We start from the raw sequence: 20,100 nt of genomic DNA on the forward strand, positions 1-20,100 counted from the left end.
TCTGGCTCATCTCACCTTAGGCGCCCCAAGATTCACTGCTCTGAGGTTCAGCACCCAGTGGCATTCAACCTACTCCCTTGTGAGTGCAAGGCATTATGGATACATCCCCTGGAGGCACATAACATTACAATGCTGCAAGGATATCCATTATTACATCCGCATCATTGTGACCACATTGGAGAAGAGGCAAAGAGGAAGAGGTCCCTGAAAGTCATGTGTCTGGCCTGGAGACACATGGGACACCTTCAAGGGCAAAACTAGAAGGCCTGGGAAGTCAGGCTCTGGAGTTGGACTTCAATACAGATATTTCTGGAACGACGGAAACTAATTCCATGTGGACACAACCTGATTGACTTAAAAGAGAAGAGAAAATTTTTTTGTAGTAAGAGCCTGGAAAGCTTGCACCAGCAAATTGTTGATGCCACGCAGGTCTCCTGCACACTGTCGTATCAGCTTATCCGTACATCCCATATGGGTAAGCCGATACTTTAACCTGCAATGGTTAATCTGATAGGTAATGCATATAACACACACAACACATGAACACACCGGGACAATATACAAACAATAAGTTTATTAAATGCTGTTCCCCAATGACTGCCTTTAATTACAAAACAGGGTATCACAAGACCGCAAGTGATTGGAATGGTGTGCCTGGAGAAAGACTCAAAAAAAAAAAAAAAAAAAAAAAAAAAAACTTCATCAAGTAGATGCAAGACTCATTTAACGTGTTTTATATTCAAGAAATACTGCATTTTCTGTTACATAAAACAAGGCATTTTTCAACTAAAGTCTACAAGATGGAAAAAGACAGTAATCAATTTACAGCAGAATAAATCATCATATTCACATTCCAATTCCCCGATAGTACAGTTATTTTGCATCAGTATATCGAGCTCTTTGCTTTACGACTGGAGTGAAATGCTTTGCACTTCAAGCCATCCTTAAAGCAAACAGGAAACTCGACAAGGGTATGGTCACCATCATATAATAATTCACACTATACAATAATAAAGACTCTGCAGTATCCTAAAGCTTATCTAATATAAACTCTGCTTTTAAGGAAATGTTACATGAAATTTAAAAAATATATATATTTGTCACTGAATATAGCACTCTGTTACGAAAATAGTCATTGAGACACAAACCCCGGGCAAATGGATGAAATCCTTCATTTCTGGTACTATAGAATTCTTTAAAATGAAAGTTTTTTTTCTAAAAGGAACACAAAAAACTCAGTGTTAAAATTTAATACAAAGATCTCCACGTTTAATATTGCAAATCGCTTGAGCCTTCTTAGGGTGCTGGATGGATTTAAAGTTGAAATTACCCTGGAAAAAAAAAAAATATCCCTGATTCATAGAACAATATTATTGCAGGTCCCTGTAATAGGGTAAAGGGGAAATATGAGTGGCTTACCTATGAAAGACCTCATAACTGAAAGAGTCTAAGGCCTTGTACATACGAGCTTCAGCTTGTATAATAGCTGTATTTACAGCAAGCTTTTACCAAACATTTGCAAAGCGTTCAAGCAATTTTGTCAAAGCTTGGCGTACACACTGCTCTTATACAGGCTAAATAATGAACCAGCCCTAAACGCTAGGTGTTGTCCACCACAAACAACTGCATCCACCCCTTTAAATTCTATTCCATTTCTGAAAATTGAAAGGTTGTTGAATAGTAGCGATGGGTAACAAATGGCTCTTTTATGTAAAGTACTGATGAGCATTTTTTTTTCATCATAGCTGAAGATGGGACAAGAACTGAGTAAAAGTCTTGTCAAATGTGAACACAAACAAGAACGCTTTTCTAACCCCCCCCCCCCCCCCCCCAAAGTAGAATGGGGAAAGGTTGGAACCTTTGTCAGGTTTGTATTTCTTCCTGCATTCTTGATGGGGAGACTTCCCTTACTTCCTGTCCAAGTGACAGAAGTCATTAGCAAAGGAAGGGAGGGCAAAATCTCCCTGGCTAGAACACAGACACCAATAAAAGACCTTTGGGGTGAAATGTAGAAGCACAAAGAATTCTATATCTCCACATATGGAAGCAAGCAGGCGTTACAATATACATCACATACTTCAGTTTAGTCTGAGCCCCACCAATAAAACCTGACAGTGTTTTATTTAACTCTACCCCAAACAAAATGTTTTGGTTGGAGCCACGCTTTGAGATTTGTATTTAATGCAGCCAAATAGAAGTTAAAGGGTGCCTGCAAGACACTTTCATAAATAATTGCTTAACATGATTCTCATTAGACTAAAACTTGCAAGCTAAGTGTTCCGAACCTTAGAGACTTTCAATTATGTTGTTCATAAAGACACAGACTTATGACTAACACTGCATACATCTGTTAACAGAAAGCAAGCATATATATCCTGGTTCTCCATGTTTGAGGAACTACATGTTCCCACATGCCAGAGAACCAAAAATTGCTTAACTTTGGCATAGAGTTTCAAACACTACCAGTCGTGGCAATGCTGGCATCAGCACAACTCGTCTTTGCTGTGTAGGTAGTAAAGTTTTGCTGGCCCCAAGCTTTCAAAATAGCAAGTAAGAAAAAACAAATACATGGATCAAGATCTGCTTATATACGGTCACATTATAATCCAGATTATGGAATGTTACCACTTGCATTTAATCCAGAAGAGTTCAGAAACTCTCAGGACTCAATACAAGAATTAAAAGCTTTCTCCCCCCCCCCATGCAGGGGGGGTTGAGCCCGCACTGCACAAGTTAACTGCTCGTTTTTTTTTCCAGGGGAGAGCAGAGCGAAGATATACTTACCTAATCCTCCGATCCTCCCAGAACAGTTCGGCACCCCCGAGCTTCAGCGGTCTTAAATAGTGGACCGTTCCTGATGTCATCTTGCTCAGAGAGGCTCCATAGACCAGCAACAGTCCATCGCTAGACCAAGGGGAAGCACCGTTTTCCAGAGGATTGAAGGATCAGGTGCGAGTAAGCTTTCTGCTCACTCCTAGACAAAACAAGCAGTTGACTTCCAATGCGTACACTCTTTCTGCTCACCCCTAAACCAAAACGTGTAGAACACGAGTACAGTGCGTGCACAAGCCCCACGGCTCGTGAAAAAAAAAAAAAAAAAAATGTTGCCCATAGTTGGGCTTTAAACATTACTTGCACGAGCAGTCAGTCACAGAACAGCTGTGCTAAGGTGCCGACATGACCCGGCTCAACTCAACACTATTATATGAAAAAGAAAAAAAAAGGCGGTTTAGTAAAACAGGAGCATTGGGGAAGTTTTAACTGTAGCAACAGCAATCCAAGCTTCATATTTTTCTTTATTATGGGCAATTACAAATCAACCCCTACCTTGGCTACAGGCTTAACTGATTGCTATGGGTGTGAAAAAAAAAAGGTTTGACTGTATATCAAACAGTTGGTCTGCTGATGATGTCACAGGCCAAGCAATTGGTGCTGTAAGATATTAGATAAGAACTCCATAAAGTACTATCTGCAGCTAAAATAAAAAAAATCTTCGATCAGTATTTGCATCTCAACTGCACACCCATCATAACCCCAATGTAGCTTCAAAACACTGAATATTTTTGGGGCCCTCATGCCTGTGTAAGAAAAAAAAAAAAAAAAAAACACTGAAGATGTTTGGAGCCCTCATGCCTCTAACAGTTTTACACATGGAGAAATACAAAACATTTGATTCTTAACATGTCAGTCTTGATGGTATAACGAGGCAGGCATAGAAACCCTATGCCTATGGATTAACAAAGATCAACTCATTTGCATGAATAGCAGCCCTGCCAGCTTCAGGATATAATACAATAGATAGGCTCTATTTATTGGTCTAAACAGTTAAACCATTAGAAAACTACAGGAACGTTTTTATTTAACCTCTTGCTGGTTACAGAACACATATGTACACCAAGGAGAGTGAGCATATATGCGTCCACGGCGACTAAGGTTTCAGTACTGAGAGCGCATGAACACAGCTCCCGGTCTTGGTTTATGATTGGGAGCCGAGGGGACAGGCTTATGTGGCCACTGTGACAGCCAAACAAATGTAATTACTGTGATAAAGATAAGGCTGCCCTGCAATATCCCAGTGTCACCAAGATTTATTGTAGCCAAAGCCACATAAAAAAACGCCAGAACTAAAGCAATAATTAATTTTCATTCATAGAGTTTATACGGCTAATATTTTAACGGTTATTTCTAAGTATCTCTAAATCCTCAAATCATACCTACTACACGTGTCAACAGCTGGTGTGCAAATAGTCCATTAGGCTTGAAAAATAAGGAAATGAATGGAAAACCTCTCGAAATGTAACAGTAAAAAGCTGCTGTAGCCTAGAGGAACAATGGCTTATACTTAAGAGTTCAGCAGCTTGAATTGGATACAATGCGTAGGCAATTTTTGATTAGTTACAGCATATCAATGATATTTGCAGCATGACAGTAAAGTTTATGTATAGCCAAACATTCTTTACTGATGTTTTAAAAAAAGGGTTAATTTTCCCCCATCAGGTTGCTTTTTGCTGTATTTGTGCTACTGGAGAGATTTCACTTCCAGTCCTGGAAACACAGCAGAAAAAGAAGAAATCTCCCCAAGGAGAAGTTAAAGTTACTAAAGTTTTGCCTTTACATACACTTTAAAAAACAAATAAAAACATGCATTTGTGTGAAGCATAAAAAATGAAAGCATCTGGATATCTTGTTTTGCATTGCATCACATTTGCAGCACAAGTTTTCATAAGTGCACTGTAAGTCCTATTCCAAGGTACCACTTAGACTTGAGCTAAAGAAGAATCTGGTGGGGCTGGAAGTCAATAAAGGAAAACTCTACTTTCTTTGCAGCTGGATCCCTGGGGGGGTTTGAGAGGGGGGGGGGGGGCAGGAGGATTTCTTCCAAAAAAGACACTCCAGCACCAGTGAAATAAACAGTAATATATTTACATGTTACTGTGTGGCTACACCCTGTGTTCTTGTACTTACTTTTAGTGGAAACTTCAGTAGGGCTTTAGAATTTACCTTTCCATTTTATTTACAGCCATGATCTTCCAAGGTTGCTGTATCAAGGCATTTGATACGTGTGATTGGAGTCAAAATTCAAACTGCATTTGAGGTCTTTAAAAAAATACTCCTGTGTACACTAGCCCTAAATCGATCAAACAGTGAAAATGTCCCTTCTTTACTACATGGCAGCCTGGAGACGTTATCTGTACTCAACTTCTCCAGAAATCTTATTTCCTTCTCATTGAATTAGCTCTATGTTTTCCTCAGAAGTCTACAATGTTAAAATCAGGCATTCCCTGAAATAGAAGTTTCATTCCTGGTGAGATACTTTTCAAGACCCTTCAACTGCAGGGATGAAGATACTCCTTTCAACCATTCTTTGAGACTGATCTGGTAGACCTGCCTTCTCTAGTCGATACAGAAATTACAAGTTCCTGTTATCTGCATATACTGGTTTAGCGATTGGAGAAGAGACAGTGCAGCCAGCCACTGACAGCTTATATCAGGAAAATAAGATTTTTCAGTCCTATTGATCTTCGATTGATATCAGTTAGCTGGGGGATATCTGCTGGTGCCAAAAGAGATGAGAGAGTGTAGCTCAACAAGGCTAAAAAGAAAAAAAGACTGTATCAGGCAACACTCTCCTATTTGGACAGCTTAAGACTAAGTACTAGGAATTTGCACTAAAATCACCCTGTGGCAAAATTAAAAAAAAAAGAGCAAAGAATGCTACCCTACAAAGACAACAAATTAGCTTATGGTTGCCTGTCCTGCTGCCAATCTGTGCTCTATTCAAGAATTGTTGTGCCTGGAGAACCCTCTTCATCCAACACACTTTCAGGAGTGTCAGATACCTGGTACTTTGCCAAGTGCTGTGGTTCAGTACTGTGTCCTGAAGTAAAATGAGAGCCGCAAGAAGAACCCACTGAAGCTGGACCAGAAATATAACACAACAGAAGGGTGTCAGATGAAGAGGATTCTCTGGGCACTGTAGCGAGTAAAGATCAGTAGCGTGTAGCGTACTGGGACATATTGCGGGGTTGTTTTAATAAAACGGGAGAGTGCAGAATCTGGTGTAGCTGCGCATGGTAGCCAACCCGCTTCTAACTTCAGCTTCTTCAATTAAGCTTTGACAATAAAGATGGAAGCTGATTTCTATGAAGAGCTGCACCAGATTTTGACCTCTACCTTTTTAGTAAATCAACCTCAATGTCCCTTCTTTACAGGGTAACAAACTTTGCTCATTGTTTTTATCGATGAGACAGGGTTACTTTACAGAAGACTTTTTTGGGGGCAAACAAAAAGTACCTATTTATGAAAAAACAGCAACAGCAGTGCACAGAGCCACACCTTCCTCAAAAATGCATCTGTTCCATACACAATGAAAGCAACCATCTACATGCAGACCGTCGTCCAAGACAATCATCTAAGACAATGTCTAGAAACTGAGAGGCTGCATGCTGACAAGATGGCTGCTGCCACTAAAAATCAGATACACTCCAGAGCCAAAAACGGAAAATTTGCAAACAGATCAATGCAATGTAAAATGCCAAATACAAAATGTACATAGCAGACTAATACAACTATGTGCAACACAATAAAAAAAATATATATATTATTCAAGTCATAATCCTTACCACTCCCAGAATTATCTCACTCATATTGCAGGTTAAAAAAAAAAAAAAAAATTTTTACTGTGATCCCCTACTCCGACAAAAATAATCAGCAGGGCACAAAACACCAGTTATGCTTTTGCATGGTAGTTATTAAAGAGTACCTGTCACAGAAATACAGAGAAGACAGTACTGTAAAGTCGTGAACAATTTTTTATATATATATTTTTTTTTTAAATAGAAACCTGCCTTATCCAATCCCAGGAAACATGTGAGGACACTGGCAGGACAAGCAGACTGAACTAGATAATATAGACATGTTACTTCTGAAAAATGCTTCATTTGCCATAAACAGTCATTTTCAAAGCAGCCTCACTCCATAAAAATCACTGACATGACTTAGGCGCCCCCCCTTCACATCTCATTTGGGACTGTGGGCAAAATCACGTGGCGATTGCTGCACAACACTCACACTGTTGGTTGCCATTATCCCTTAATGAGAGCCCAAACGCGAAGAGATTCTGCTGCAACTGTTGCATGGCAATCACAGCAAATCGTGCCTTTAAAAATTTCATAAAGCTTGTCACCCGATGACGATAAACTCATGGACGTGCAAATCGCTCAAAAACAAAGTGCGAATGGGGTCTACATAAGATAAACCGGTCCTTCAGCCAAAACCATGCCTAAAGTGATATTTAGCAGAACCAAAGGGCAGAGTAGCATTTGCTATTCATGTGGTGCAGGTGATGCTTGTGATGAAAGGGAAGGTTAGGACTGAGGATGGGGTGTGAAGGAGACAAGAGCATGTAACCATATACAAACAGGTTATCTGTGGATTCTAAATGGTCTCTGCGGTCACATACACATAGCAGCTAGCTTCCAGCACAGTTAGTGTGGACATTTGAGCTCCAAATCACTCCAGGCAATCTTAGTCTTATGAAGGCAAAACGTGCTGGGTGGAGCTACAGCATTGATGTATTTGCATACGAGGGCCGCAGCCATCTTGTTGGTTTGAAACTTATGCTTGGTTTTCTGCTTAATCCACTGTGAGCTATGTGAGTGCATGGCGTTTTTAATAATTGTTTAAGTGCCTTTTTTCTACACTATGATGCGGCTCTGTTTTTCCTTTTGATTTTTATGGCCTGGAGGCTTTGTTTTTTTTCTTGGTGGAGCAATCCTTTGTGTGAAAAGAATGCTGCTAACTCACAACCATTAGAGGATCTGGATCCTGTGAAGCCTGGCTATGCCTATTGGATACATGAGCGCTGTGTGACCGCTTGTACCAAGGTGGTCAATAGTTTGCGGTAAGAGGATCTGTGAAGATGGAGGATTACTTTCATTTCTAGCACCAGTTTGTATCTCTTGAGCACATCCAAGGTGTCTTTCAGTAAGCTGTTTTACTAGATACCTTTCAAGGACTATTTTGAAGGACTTGTTTCTTTTCTGTTGTTATACCTCTATTGTTATGATAGAGGTGCACTTTATTTTACTACAATCTTAAACACCGCATGACCACTTTGAGAGCTTAATGTTTTATATCCACCTATATATACTATAGTTTGGTTTCTGAGTGTTGAAAGCCAAGGTTTAAGCTTTCAACACATGTAATTTCTGTGATTCTGGATCTTCATAATTGTAATTTTAGAAGATAGGCGATATCAGTGTGGAAAGGAGCGATAAGATCAAATATTAGTAGTAGGGAGGAGGTGGCTCTGCTATGATATAAAATAAAAGACAGGGAACGCTAGGAGGTTAAACTCTCAGCTGACAGGCAGGCTGGGAAGAGGTGGCTCTGAAAATGGATATGAATGGGAAATAAAGTACATTAGAACATTTCCTAACCTTCACCAAAATGGTTGATAGATATTTTAATAGCATTTCCTCTTTATTGACTGTCTCCTGTGTTGTAAATGACAAGTGCACTTTAAAAATGGTCTGTAAGGAAAATCATCAATAAGTTGCACCGCAATTTATTAATGCCCCCTCTCACAGACCAGAAATTATTCAGAAAGGGATGCTATTCCCTGTAAAAACGGTTTTCTTGTTTTATATGGACAATGTCAGTTTTATTTTACATTTTCAGAAAAAAAAAAAAATCAAAAAAAGAAAAAAAAAAAAAATGTACAAAAGTTTGCCTATGAAGCAGAGGTTGTCGTCATGTGGGTTATTTGGCACTTGTATTGTTCTGTACACTGAAAGCACTCTTCTGTTGATCGGCCAAGGCCTTATTCATTTGTAAGTCATCAAGCTTTCTCCATAGCTCCTCACGCTCCAGCTCCTTCTTCTTCTCTCTGATAAATAAACAATGAAACATCATTATCCACTTGACCTCCGGAAGAATTACCCTCTTCATGACCAGGCCATTTTTTTTCTATACAGCACTGACTTACTTTAAATGACAACTGCACAGTCATGCAACGCTGTACATACTGTAAAATTTAATTCATGCCATTTTTCCCCTCAAACAAAAAAAAAAACAAAAAAAAAAAACAAAAAAAAAAAAAAAAAAAAAAAATTTCTTTTGGTCGTATTTGATCACCACTGTGGTTTATTTTTTTTTGCGCTATAACGAAAACTTTTTTTTTTTTTTTTTTAAAACAAAAAAATACTACTATTTTTTACTTTGTTATAAAACATATTCAATAAATGGTTTTTTTTTTTTTAATTAAAATCTTAGGCCAGTACGTATTCTGCGAAATATTTTTGTTAAAAAAAAAAAAAAAAAAAGCGTATATTGAATGGTTTGAGCAAAAGTTTTAGCGTCTATAAACTATGGTATATATAAACTGGAATTTGTATTTGTTTTTAAAAATAGTAATCAGTGACTTATAGCAGGACTGCGATATTGTGGCAACCAATCTGACACTAACTCACACTATGTGGGAACCAGTGACACTAATACAGTGATTCATGTTAAAAATATATACTGTCACTGTACTAATGACACTGGCTGGGAAGGGGTAAACATATAGGGCAATCAAAGGGTTAAATGTGCGCCTAACCAGTGTTGTGTGTACTGCTTTCACTAAGGGATGTGCTGGATTATAATCCCTGCTTAGCAGGGAAACAAAATCCAGCACATCCCCGCTGACAGGACAGAGCTCTGCATTGTTTACATATGCAGAGCTCCATTCAGTGTGTCTCATTGCCGTCAGTCATCCATTGGCCGTCACCTGCTGATCTGCTTCTGCTGTGACTAATTACAGCAGAAGCAGAACGCCCCCAACCAGGGCGTGTAGAATCATGTAAATATACACACGCACACGATTTTGCACAAAGTGGCTGATCTGTAAAGCTTCTATAGGGCGGTTGGCTAACGGTTACTTTTTTTTTTTTTTTACAATGAGCCTAATATAACAGAGAAGAAAACACAGCTAGGCATTGGGAAAAAAATGCATAGGCATACTCTCAAATTGTTATAGCAGTGCAGGCTGATTGGACTGACTTGGGTACAACCACCATGTTGCATTTTTCTTTATGCGATTACTGCCAGCAGCTATAGCAACTAGCAGTAATCAATGTGTTCTAAAAGTTTGCCCAAGGAGTGTTTTTAAGGGCTTGTTCACAACATGTCCCTCAAAGCCATATTAAACCCAAAAGCAAACATTCATTATATTGCAGCTTACCAATTCTTAGATGTGATGGCCAGGGCCGCCATCAGGGGGAGAGAGCCAATACACTTGTAAGGGGCCTGAGCGTCCCAAGGGGCCCGGTTCGGAGGGGCCCAGGGCCGGTGTTCTGCCGAGAAAGTTCCGCTCAGCGGATAAGGACCCCCCTCTTGCGCAGTAGGATCCAGCGGAAATAGCCGAAGGTGAAAAGGGGAAAATCAGCTGTACACGGAGCCTGTAAGAGGGCCCCTCGCGGGCTCGCTTCGCTCGCCACGCTTACGGCACGGCCTCGCTTGCCACGCTTACAGCACGGCCTCGCTTCGCTCGGCTCTTTTTTATTCCCCCTCTAGGTCCACTTGGATGGTGGGGAAGGAACCTGGACCCAGGGCGCAGGCGCCGTGTACAGCTGATTGAACATTATGAGATTCGGCTATCTCCGGCAGCTGATAGTAGTTCGTTCTGCGCAGGCGCTGCGCAGTACAGGGGGGTCCTTATCCGCCGAGGGAACTTTCTCGGCAAGACACCGGCTCGCACCCCCTACAGCAGCATAATGACATTAAAATTTTAGCAGCCAGCCGCTGTCCTGCACGCCGCCTGCCACAAAGAAGCACTACCTGCATGCTGCAGCCCTGCACACAAGCAGCCGAAGCTGGGACACTGATTTCCCCCCTCCCCGCAGGTGATCCGCAATCCATGCTTTGGACGGCCAGTGGGCAGATTTGGTGGGACAGCCAGTGGGCGGGCCCTGAAGAATGTTGGTAGTCAGGCCCTGGGGGGGCCCAGACCTAAAGCTGTGTAAGGGGCCCTGAAATTTCTGATGGCTGCCCTGGTGATAGCTGCATTGGTTTTCTTTTTTAGGCTTCTTTTAACTTCATCTGTTGATCCAACCAGTCAGTCTGTTTTTCAACAAAACAAGCCATCTTGCAGATGTAGCAGTTAGAGGGTTGAGACAAATCCTTTAACACTGGCAGGGATGCTTATAATGATCAGTTTTTATTCATGTATGTAAAACCTTTATCCGAAAAGGAAAAAGCTGTTGCTGTAACTGCTTATAAAATATTAGCTGGCGTTTGTAGTGTATTTAAAACTGCTAGAGCAGCTAACAATACCCTCCCCCAGAATGACAATAGTTAAGTCCAAAAGGTGTGTCTGTGCTTCTTCATCCAGAAATATGTAGCACTTACTAAAAATATGTAGTACTCGAATACAGGTGGTGTGTTACCTGTGTGTCTCCCAGAAGACAGCGGGGGGACGGAGGAGGGGACGGACATGGCGTAGTTCGCCGCGGATTATGCGGCGCTCTTTTGTCGGAAGTGGGAGCAAATACCTGGCTTAGACAGGTATCTGCTCCCCCCTCCCCGCTGAAAGATGCCAAATGTGACAACGGAGGGGGGAGGAACCGGATCAGCAGAAGTTCCATTTCTGGGTGGAACTCCGCTTTAATTTTCTCAACATTGGGGGCCATATATAAAGTAGTTGTGTGTAGCCTTGTTGTGGTCAAAATGCTGCTTTACATTAAAAAAGAAAAAACACCACACATTTAGAAGTACAGCAGAGTCCTGAAGTGGAATGTAGAAAAGAGATCCTGGTCACGTTACCTGTTGAAAGTCACATGACCAGCATCTCATTTAATCAAATCTTCTCTGTAGCTTTAGGCAGAGAGAACTCCATGTTACACAATGGCTTGCATTTTACACATGGCCTGTAATATGCAATGCAGTGCATAGCAAGCGCAGGGCACATCTACTCTTCTCTATAAATACCCCCATAATGATGGACCCGAGATGCAAACCTCGTCTTCTCAGCATTCAGGCTGCCCTGGACTGGAGTAATGTGCAAGCAGTGTTGAGCTCAGTGGCGATTATTAAAGAGGGCCAAAGACTGCTTGAATCTGGGCCGGTTCAGCAAGGGACCGGCCAAGATTCGAATCATGTATGGGCAAGGCTAATTGTACCCAAGTTGATCGATCAACCAACATGTTGGATTTTTCGTGCGATTATTGCCAGCAGCTAGCAATTACTGAGTGTTGGTTCTCCTGGCCAGGACAGCTCCACTCTCACCGAGAGTACACAATAGGTCCATTGGAGGGATTCTCCCATCAACACTAACCCATGGTTGCGGGAAAGAAAAATCTCTCCATCTATGGCCTGCTTTACTAAAACTGTGCGCAAAATCTGGTACAGCTGTGCATGGAAACCAATCAGCTTCTAACTTCAGCTTGTTCAATTAAGCTTTGACCAAAAAAAAAACTGAAAGCGGATTGGTTTCTATGCACAGCTGCACCAGATTCTGAGTGCCCCAGTTTTAGTAAATCTCCCCCAGTTTCTTCTAAAATACTGCATATTGGCTGTGCATGGACAGAGCACAATGGTTTTCTCTGTATTCAGTTCTGTACTTGCACCGAGGGGTGTAATTACTGTATGTGGGGGTGTCCGGCAGAGGACTGATTATATGTAGAAAACCAAGGAGGAGGAAAAGACTATTTTAAGGTTTCTTAGCAAACGTTACCCTTTACAACTGTGCAGCATGCAATCAATCAGTCTGAGCTTTTGATTAAAAATATTAGGATTTAACCACTTAACTGCCTCATACACACTGGATGTTTTTACAGCTGCTGTTTTTGTCTTCAGGCATTTTTTCTGCAGCCAGTCAACTCCCCAGCATGTTATCCTGTGTGTTCATGCACACAGACTGTTATCAGTGTTTTTTGGCAGGGGTGTTTTCTGGCTGGAAAAAACAAAACAGAACTAGCGGGTTTTAAGGGAAGTTTTTCAGCCGTAAAACGCTCCAATTCTGATAAAAGCTTAAAAACGCTGAAAAATGTGGCTATTCAGTATTTATCAGCGTTTTGAGTCATAAGCTTGAGTGGGAGTATAGTTTTGCTAAAAAGCACTGAAAAAAAGTATTCAACAGCTAATGCTACTGGCGTTTTCATAACGTCCAGTGTGCATGAGGCCTAATACAGTGATCAGTGCCAATATACAGTATCACTGCTGAAACGACACGCGTTGGGAAGGGGGTTAACATATAGGGCGATCAAGGGGTTAAATGTGTGCCTGACGTGTGCTGCTTTTTACTATAGATCTTTGTTTCTTATTTCTGCTTTGCATAGATAAGAAACACAGGGATATTCCCTCTGTACAGAGCCCTGTGTTGATTGTCAACACAGGGCTCTGGGCTGTTATTACACACAGCTGATCAGGGGGTCCCATGCAAGAATCATTGGCCGGGACTTGCTGACAGACTCCTGATGTGGGTCTTGGGTGAAAACATTAAGAACATTGTTACATTCAACATACTTTTGCCGTTCTGCTTTATAGGACCCTGTAAGTTCATCGAAGAGTTTCCCATTCATTTCCATGAATGTTTTCAGCACATTGTACACCAGGGCTACAATAGTCCTAAGAATAACAAAAAAGAAAAAAAAAAACATATGGGGTTATAACACTTTCCTATTAAATGTTTTTTTTTTTTTTTTTAATGGCTACACATACTATTCAAATTTTTCAAAACTCCCCCACCCCTCATCAATGGTTCGGATTTCTTCTTTTCCTCCCAAGACTAGAACCTTAATTCCACTTGGAAATGGACTATGATCAGAGCTACATACACGTCCAAGGTGGAATTGGTGCGCTTTTTGACCCTAAGGTCTGTAGAAATGTAATTTGAAATTTCACTTTAAAAAAGGTAAAGAAATTCTGTTGAAGTTTGCAATACACTTACGGGTTCCAGTGTTCTTTGGAGATTTTGTACAAGCTACCGAACATGATTGGTAGAATTTTGTCAATGTTCTCCTCGATCAGACTGAGAATATACTCATTGTTCCAGAAGTACAGAGCCCTCTCTGCAACCTGTACAGCAGAGAATTACAACAGATGGATGGAGTGACCCACACAGAACATTTCACATCAGAGTTTAACTGAAAGACAATGATCTAATCATATAATCTAGACAATAATTGCATTGTGCACGCTCAACGACATACAGTGGGTGATTTCCGAGTGGAAACTCCCACTGCAAGATTTTAGCCAAATCATAGAAAAATGAATGTAAGGGGGTGTGCAGAACTACAGTAAAGCTACTGAACGAGGGCAGTATAAAGCTCCAGAAAGGAATAGGAACAATCGATATTTCCCAAACCTTGGTCAGTCAACTGCAAACAAGACAATCTCTGCAGTGTGTAAGTAAATAGCCTCTTCTGCTAAAAATAGTCATCTGTGTTATACAACTACACTGCTACAATGCTTTAGCTGTAACCAATAGACTCATTCATGCATTTCCTAAAAAAACATTTATTTCTGCATCTCCATGGGTGACTGGAATGAAACCCTTTCATTTATATAGAAGTATTATTTAAACCTCAACTGAACTTTCAGTTAAAATTATCTAAATACATCCCAGAAGTATCAAAACAAAAAAAAAAAAAAAAAATGTCTTAAAGTTTGTTTTCCTTAACCACTTGACGACCGCCTCACGCCGATGTACGTCGGCAAAGTGGCACGGACAGGCAAAATCACGTACAGGGTACGTGATTTGCCTTCCGCGGGTGGGGGGTCCGATCGGACCCCCCCCCGGTGCCCGAGGCGGTCGTCTTTTGTCCAGCGGCGATCGGTGATGAGGGGGAGACCATCCGTTCGTGGCCCCCCCCTCGCGATCGCCGCCGGCCAATGAAAACACTCCTTTGCTGCTGTATGCTAAACAGCAGCAAAGGAAGTGATGTCATCTCCCCTCGGGTCGGTATTTTCCGTTCCGGCCCGAGGAGAGAAGACATCTATGTGAGTGCACCAACACACACACACACAGTAGAACATGCCAGGCATACAAAACACCCCGATCCCCCCCCCCGATCGCCCCCCAATCACCCCCCCCCCCCCCTGTCACAAACTGACACCAGCAGTTTTTTTTGTTTTTTTTTTTTTTTTTTTCTGATTACTGCATAGTGTCAGTTTGTGACAGTTACAGTGTTGGGACAGTGAGTATTACCCCCCTTTAGGTCTAGGGTACCCCCCTAACCCCCCCTAATAAAGTTTTAACCCCTTGATCACCCCCTGTCACCAGTGTCACTAAGCGATCATTTTTCTGATCGCTGTATTAGTGTCGCTGGTGACGCTAGTTAGTGAGGTAAATATTTAGGTTCGCCGTCAGCGTTTTATAGCGTCAGGGACCCCCATATACTACCTAATAAATGTTTTAACCCCTTGATTGCCCCCTAGTTAACCCTTTCACCACTGATCACCGTATAACCGTTACGGATGACGCTGGTTAGTTCGTTTATTTTTTATAGTGTCAGGGCACCCGCCGTTTATTACCAAATAAAGGTTTAGCCCCCTGATCGCCCGGCGGTGATATGCGTCGCCCCAGGCAGCGTCAGATTAGCGCCAGTACCGCTAACACCCACGCATGCAGCATACGCCTCCCTTAGTGGTATAGTATCTGATCGGATCAATATCTGATCCGATCAGATCTATACTAGCGTCCCCAGCAGTTTAGGGTTCCCAAAAACGCAGTGTTAGCGGGATCAGCCCAGATACCTGCTAGCACCTGCGTTTTGTGCCTCCGCCCGGCCCACCCAAGTGCAGTATCGATCGATCACTGTCACTTACAAAACACTAAACGCATAACTGCAGCGTTCGCAGAGTCAGGCCTGATCCCTGCGATCGCTAACAGTTTTTTTGGTAGCATTTTGGTGAACTGGCAAGCACCAGCCCCAGGCGTCAGGTTAGCGCCAGTACCGCTAACACCCACGCACGCACCGTACACCTCCCTTAGTGGTATAGTATCTGAACGGATCAATATCTGATCCGATCAGATCTATACTAGCGTCCCCAGCAGTTTAGGGTTCCCAAAAACGCAGTGTTAGCGGGATCAGCCCAGATACCTGCTAGCACCTGCGTTTTGCCCCTCCGCCCGGCCCAGCCCAGCCCACCCAAGTGCAGTATCGATCGATCACTGACACTTACAAAACACTAAACGCATAACTGCAGCGTTCGCAGAGTCAGGCCTGATCCCTGCGATCGCTAACAGTTTTTTTTGTAGCGTTTTGGTGAACTGGCAAGCACCAGCCCCAAGCAGCGTCAGGTTAGCGCCAGTACCACTAACACCCACGCACGCAGCATACGCCTCCCTTAGTGGTATAGTATCTGAACGGATCAATATCTGATCCGATCAGATCTATACTAGCGTCACCAGCAGTTTAGGGTTCCCAAAAACGCAGTGTTAGCGGGATCAGCCCAGATACCTGCTAGCACCTGCGTTTTGCCCCTCCGCCCGGCCCGGCCCAGCCCACCCAAGTGCAGTATCGATCGATCACTGACACTTACAAAACACTAAACGCATAACTGCAGCGTTCGCAGAGTCAGGCCTGATCCCTGCGATCGCTAACAGTTTTTTTGGTAGCGTTTTGGTGAACTGGCAAGTGCCAGCGGCCTAGTACACCCCGGTCGTAGTCAAACCAGCACTGCAGTAACACGTGGTGACGTGGCGAGTCCCATAAGTGCAGTTCAAGCTGGTGAGGTGGCAAGCACAAGTAGTGTCCCGCTGCCACCAAAAAGACAAACACAGGCCCATCGTGCCCATAATGCCCTTCCTGCTGCATTCGCCAATCCTAATTGGGAACCCACCGCTTCTGCAGCGCCCGTACTTCCCCCATTCACATCCCCAACCAAATGCAGTCGGCTGCATGAGAGGCATTTTTATGTCCTCCCGAGTACCCCTACCCAACGAACCCCCCAAAAAAGATGTCGTGTCTGCAGCAAGCGCGGATATAGGCGTGACACCCGCTATTATTGTCCCTCCTGTCCTGACAATCCTGGTCTTTGCATTGGTGAATGTTTTGAACGCTACCATGCACTAGTTGAGTATTAGCGTAGGGTACAGCATTGCACAGACTAGGCACACTTTCACAGGGTCTCCCAAGATGCCATCGCATTTTGAGAGACCCGAACCTGGAACCGGTTACCGTTATAAAAGTTAGTTACAAAAAAAGTGTAAAAAAAAAAAAAAATATGAAATAAAAAAAAATAGTTGTTGTTTTATTGTTCTCTCTCTCTCTATTCTCTCTCTATTGTTCTGCTCTTTTTTACTGTATTCTATTCTGCAATGTTTTATTGTTATTGTTATTGTTATTATGTTTTATCATGTTTGTTTTTCAGGTATGTAATTATTTATACTTTACTGTTTACTGTGCTTTATTGTTAACCATTGTTAACCATTTTTTTGTCTTCAGGTACGCCATTCACGACTTTGAGTGGTTATACCAGAATGATGCCTGCAGGTTTAGGTATCATCTTGGTATCATTCTTTTCAGCCAGCGGTCGGCTTTCATGTAAAAGCAATCCTAGCGGCTAATTAGCCTCTAGACTGCTTTTACAAGCCGTGGGAGGGAATGCCCCCCCCCCCCCCCACCGTCTTCCGTGTTTTTCTCTGGCTCTCCTGTCTCAACAGGGAACCTGAGAATGCAGCCGGTGATTCAGCCAGCTGACCATAGAGCTGATCAGAGACCAGAGTGGCTCCAAACATCTCTATGGCCTAAGAAACCGGAAGCTACGAGTATTTCATGACTTAGATTTCGCCAGATGTAAATAGCGCCATTGGGAAATTGGGGAAGCATTTTATCACACCGATCTTGGTGTGGTCAGATGCTTTGAGGGCAGAGGAGAGATCTAGGGTCTAATAGACCACAATTTTTTCAAAAAAGAGTACCTGTCACTACCTATTGCTATCATAGGGGATATTTACATTCCCCGAGATAACAATAAAAATGATTAAAAAAAAAAATATGAAAGGAACAGTTTAAAAGTAAGATTAAAAAAGCAAAAAAATAATAAAGAAAAAAAAAACAAAAAAAAAAAACACCCCTGTCGCCCCCTGCTCTCGCGCTAAGGCGAACGCAAGCGGCGGTCTGTCGTCAAACATAAACAGCAATTGCACCATGCATGTGAGGTATCACCGCGAAGGCCAGATCGAGTGCAGTAATTTTTCCAGTAGACCTCCTCTGTAAATCTAAAGTGGTAACCTGTAAAGGCTTTTGAAGGCTTTTAAACATGTATTTATTTTGTTGCCACTGCACGTTTGTGCGCAATTTTAAAGCATGTCATGTTTGGTATCCATGTACTCGGCCTAAGATCATCTTTTTTATTTCATCAAACATTTGGGCAATATAGCGTGTTTTAGTGCATTAAAATTAAAAAAAGTGTGTTTTTTCCCCAAAAAATGCGTTTGAAAAATCGCTGCGCAATTACTGTGTGAAAAAAAAAAATGAAACACCCACCATTTTAATCTGTAGGGCATTTGCTTTAAAAAAATATATAATGTTTGGGGGTTCAAAGTAATTTTTTTGCAAAAAAAAAAAACTTTTTCATGTAAACAATAAGTGTCAGAAAGGGCTTTGTCTTCAAGTGGTTAGAAGAGTGGGTGATGTGTGACATAAGCTTCTAAATGTTGTGCATAAAATGCCAGGACAGTTCAAAACCCCCCCAAATGACCCCATTTTGGAAAGTAGACACCCCAAGCTATTTGCTGAGAGGCATGTCGAGTCCATGGAATATTTTATATTGCGACACAAGTTGCGGGAAAGAGACAAATTTTTTTTTTTTTTTTTTTTTTTTTGCACAAAGTTGTCACTAAATGATATATTGCTCAAACATGCCATGGAAATATGTGAAATTACACCCCAAAATACATTCTGCTGCTTCTCCTGAGTACGGGGATACCACATGTGTGAGACTTTTTGGGAGCCTAGCCGCGTACGGGACCCCGAAAACCAAGCACCGCCTTCAGGCTTTCTAAGGGCGTGAATTTTTGATTTCACTCTTCACTGCCTATCACAGTTTCGGAGGCCATGGAATGCCCAGGTGGCACAAAACCCCCACAAATGACCCCATTTTGGAAAGTAGACACCCCAAGCTATTTGCTGAGAGGTATAGTGAGTATTTTGCAGACCTCACTTTTTGTCACAAAGTTTTGAAAATTGAAAAAAGAAAAAAAAAAAATGTTTTTTCTTGTCTTTCTTCATTTTCAAAAACAAATGAGAGCTGCAAAATACTCACCATGCCTTTCAGCAAATAGCTTGGGGTGTCTACTTTCCAAAATGGGGTCATTTGGGGGGGTTTTGTGCCACCTGGGCATTCCATGGCCTCCGAAACTGTGATAGGCAGTAAAGAGTGAAATCAAAAATTTTCACCCTTAGAAATCCTGAAGGCAGTGATTGGTTTTCGGGGTCCAGTACGCGGCTAGGCTCCCAAAAAGTCCCACACATGTGGTATCCCCATACTCAGGAGAAGCAGCTAAATGTATTTTGGGGTGCAATTCCACATATGCCCATGGCCTGTGTGAGCAATATATCATTTAGTGACAACTTTATGAAAAAAAAAAAAAAAAAAAAAAAAAAGTGTCACTTTCCCGCAACTTGTGTCAAAATATAAAATATTCCATGGACTCAATATGCCTCTCAGCAAATAGCTTGGGGTGTCTACTTTCCAAAATGGGGTCATTTTGGGGGGTTTTGTGCCACCTGGGCATTCCATGGCCTCCGAAACTGTGATAGGCAGTGAAGAGTGAAAGCAAAAATTTACACCCTTAGAAATCCTGAAGGCGGTGATTGGTTTTCGGGGCCCCGTACGCGGCTAGGCTCCCAAAAAGTCCCACACATGTGGTATCCCCATACTCAGGAGAAGCAGCTAAATGTATTTTGGGGTGCAATTCCACATAGGCCCATGGCCTGTGTGAGCAATATATCATTTAGTGACGACTTTTTGTAAATATTTTTTTTTTTTTTTTTTTTTGTCATTTTTCAATCACTTGGGACAAAAAAAATAAATATTCAATGGGTTCAACATGCCTCTCAGCAATTTCCTTGGGGTGTCTACTTTCCAAAATGGGGTCATTTGGGGGGG

General features: G+C 42.0%; 1 protein-coding gene across 1 annotated transcript in view; it reads right to left on the reverse strand.

The window, feature by feature from the left end:
• Window positions 1–718: 718 nt before the first annotated feature.
• Window positions 719–20,100, reverse strand: part of PPP2R5A (protein phosphatase 2 regulatory subunit B'alpha) — a 152,072-nt gene continuing 132,690 nt past the window's right edge. Inside the window, exons 12-14 of the mRNA XM_073628977.1 lie at window positions 13,931–14,058; window positions 13,507–13,608; window positions 719–8,890 (exon numbers count right to left, since the gene is read on the reverse strand). Coding sequence (XP_073485078.1) covers window positions 8,764–8,890; window positions 13,507–13,608; window positions 13,931–14,058 — 357 coding nt within the window. The 3' untranslated portion in view covers window positions 719–8,763. The remainder of the gene's footprint in view (window positions 8,891–13,506; window positions 13,609–13,930; window positions 14,059–20,100) is intronic.

Source organism: Aquarana catesbeiana, linkage group LG04, assembly GCF_042186555.1.
Source record: "Aquarana catesbeiana isolate 2022-GZ linkage group LG04, ASM4218655v1, whole genome shotgun sequence".
In the NCBI taxonomy this organism is placed as follows: Eukaryota; Metazoa; Chordata; class Amphibia; order Anura; family Ranidae; genus Aquarana; species Aquarana catesbeiana.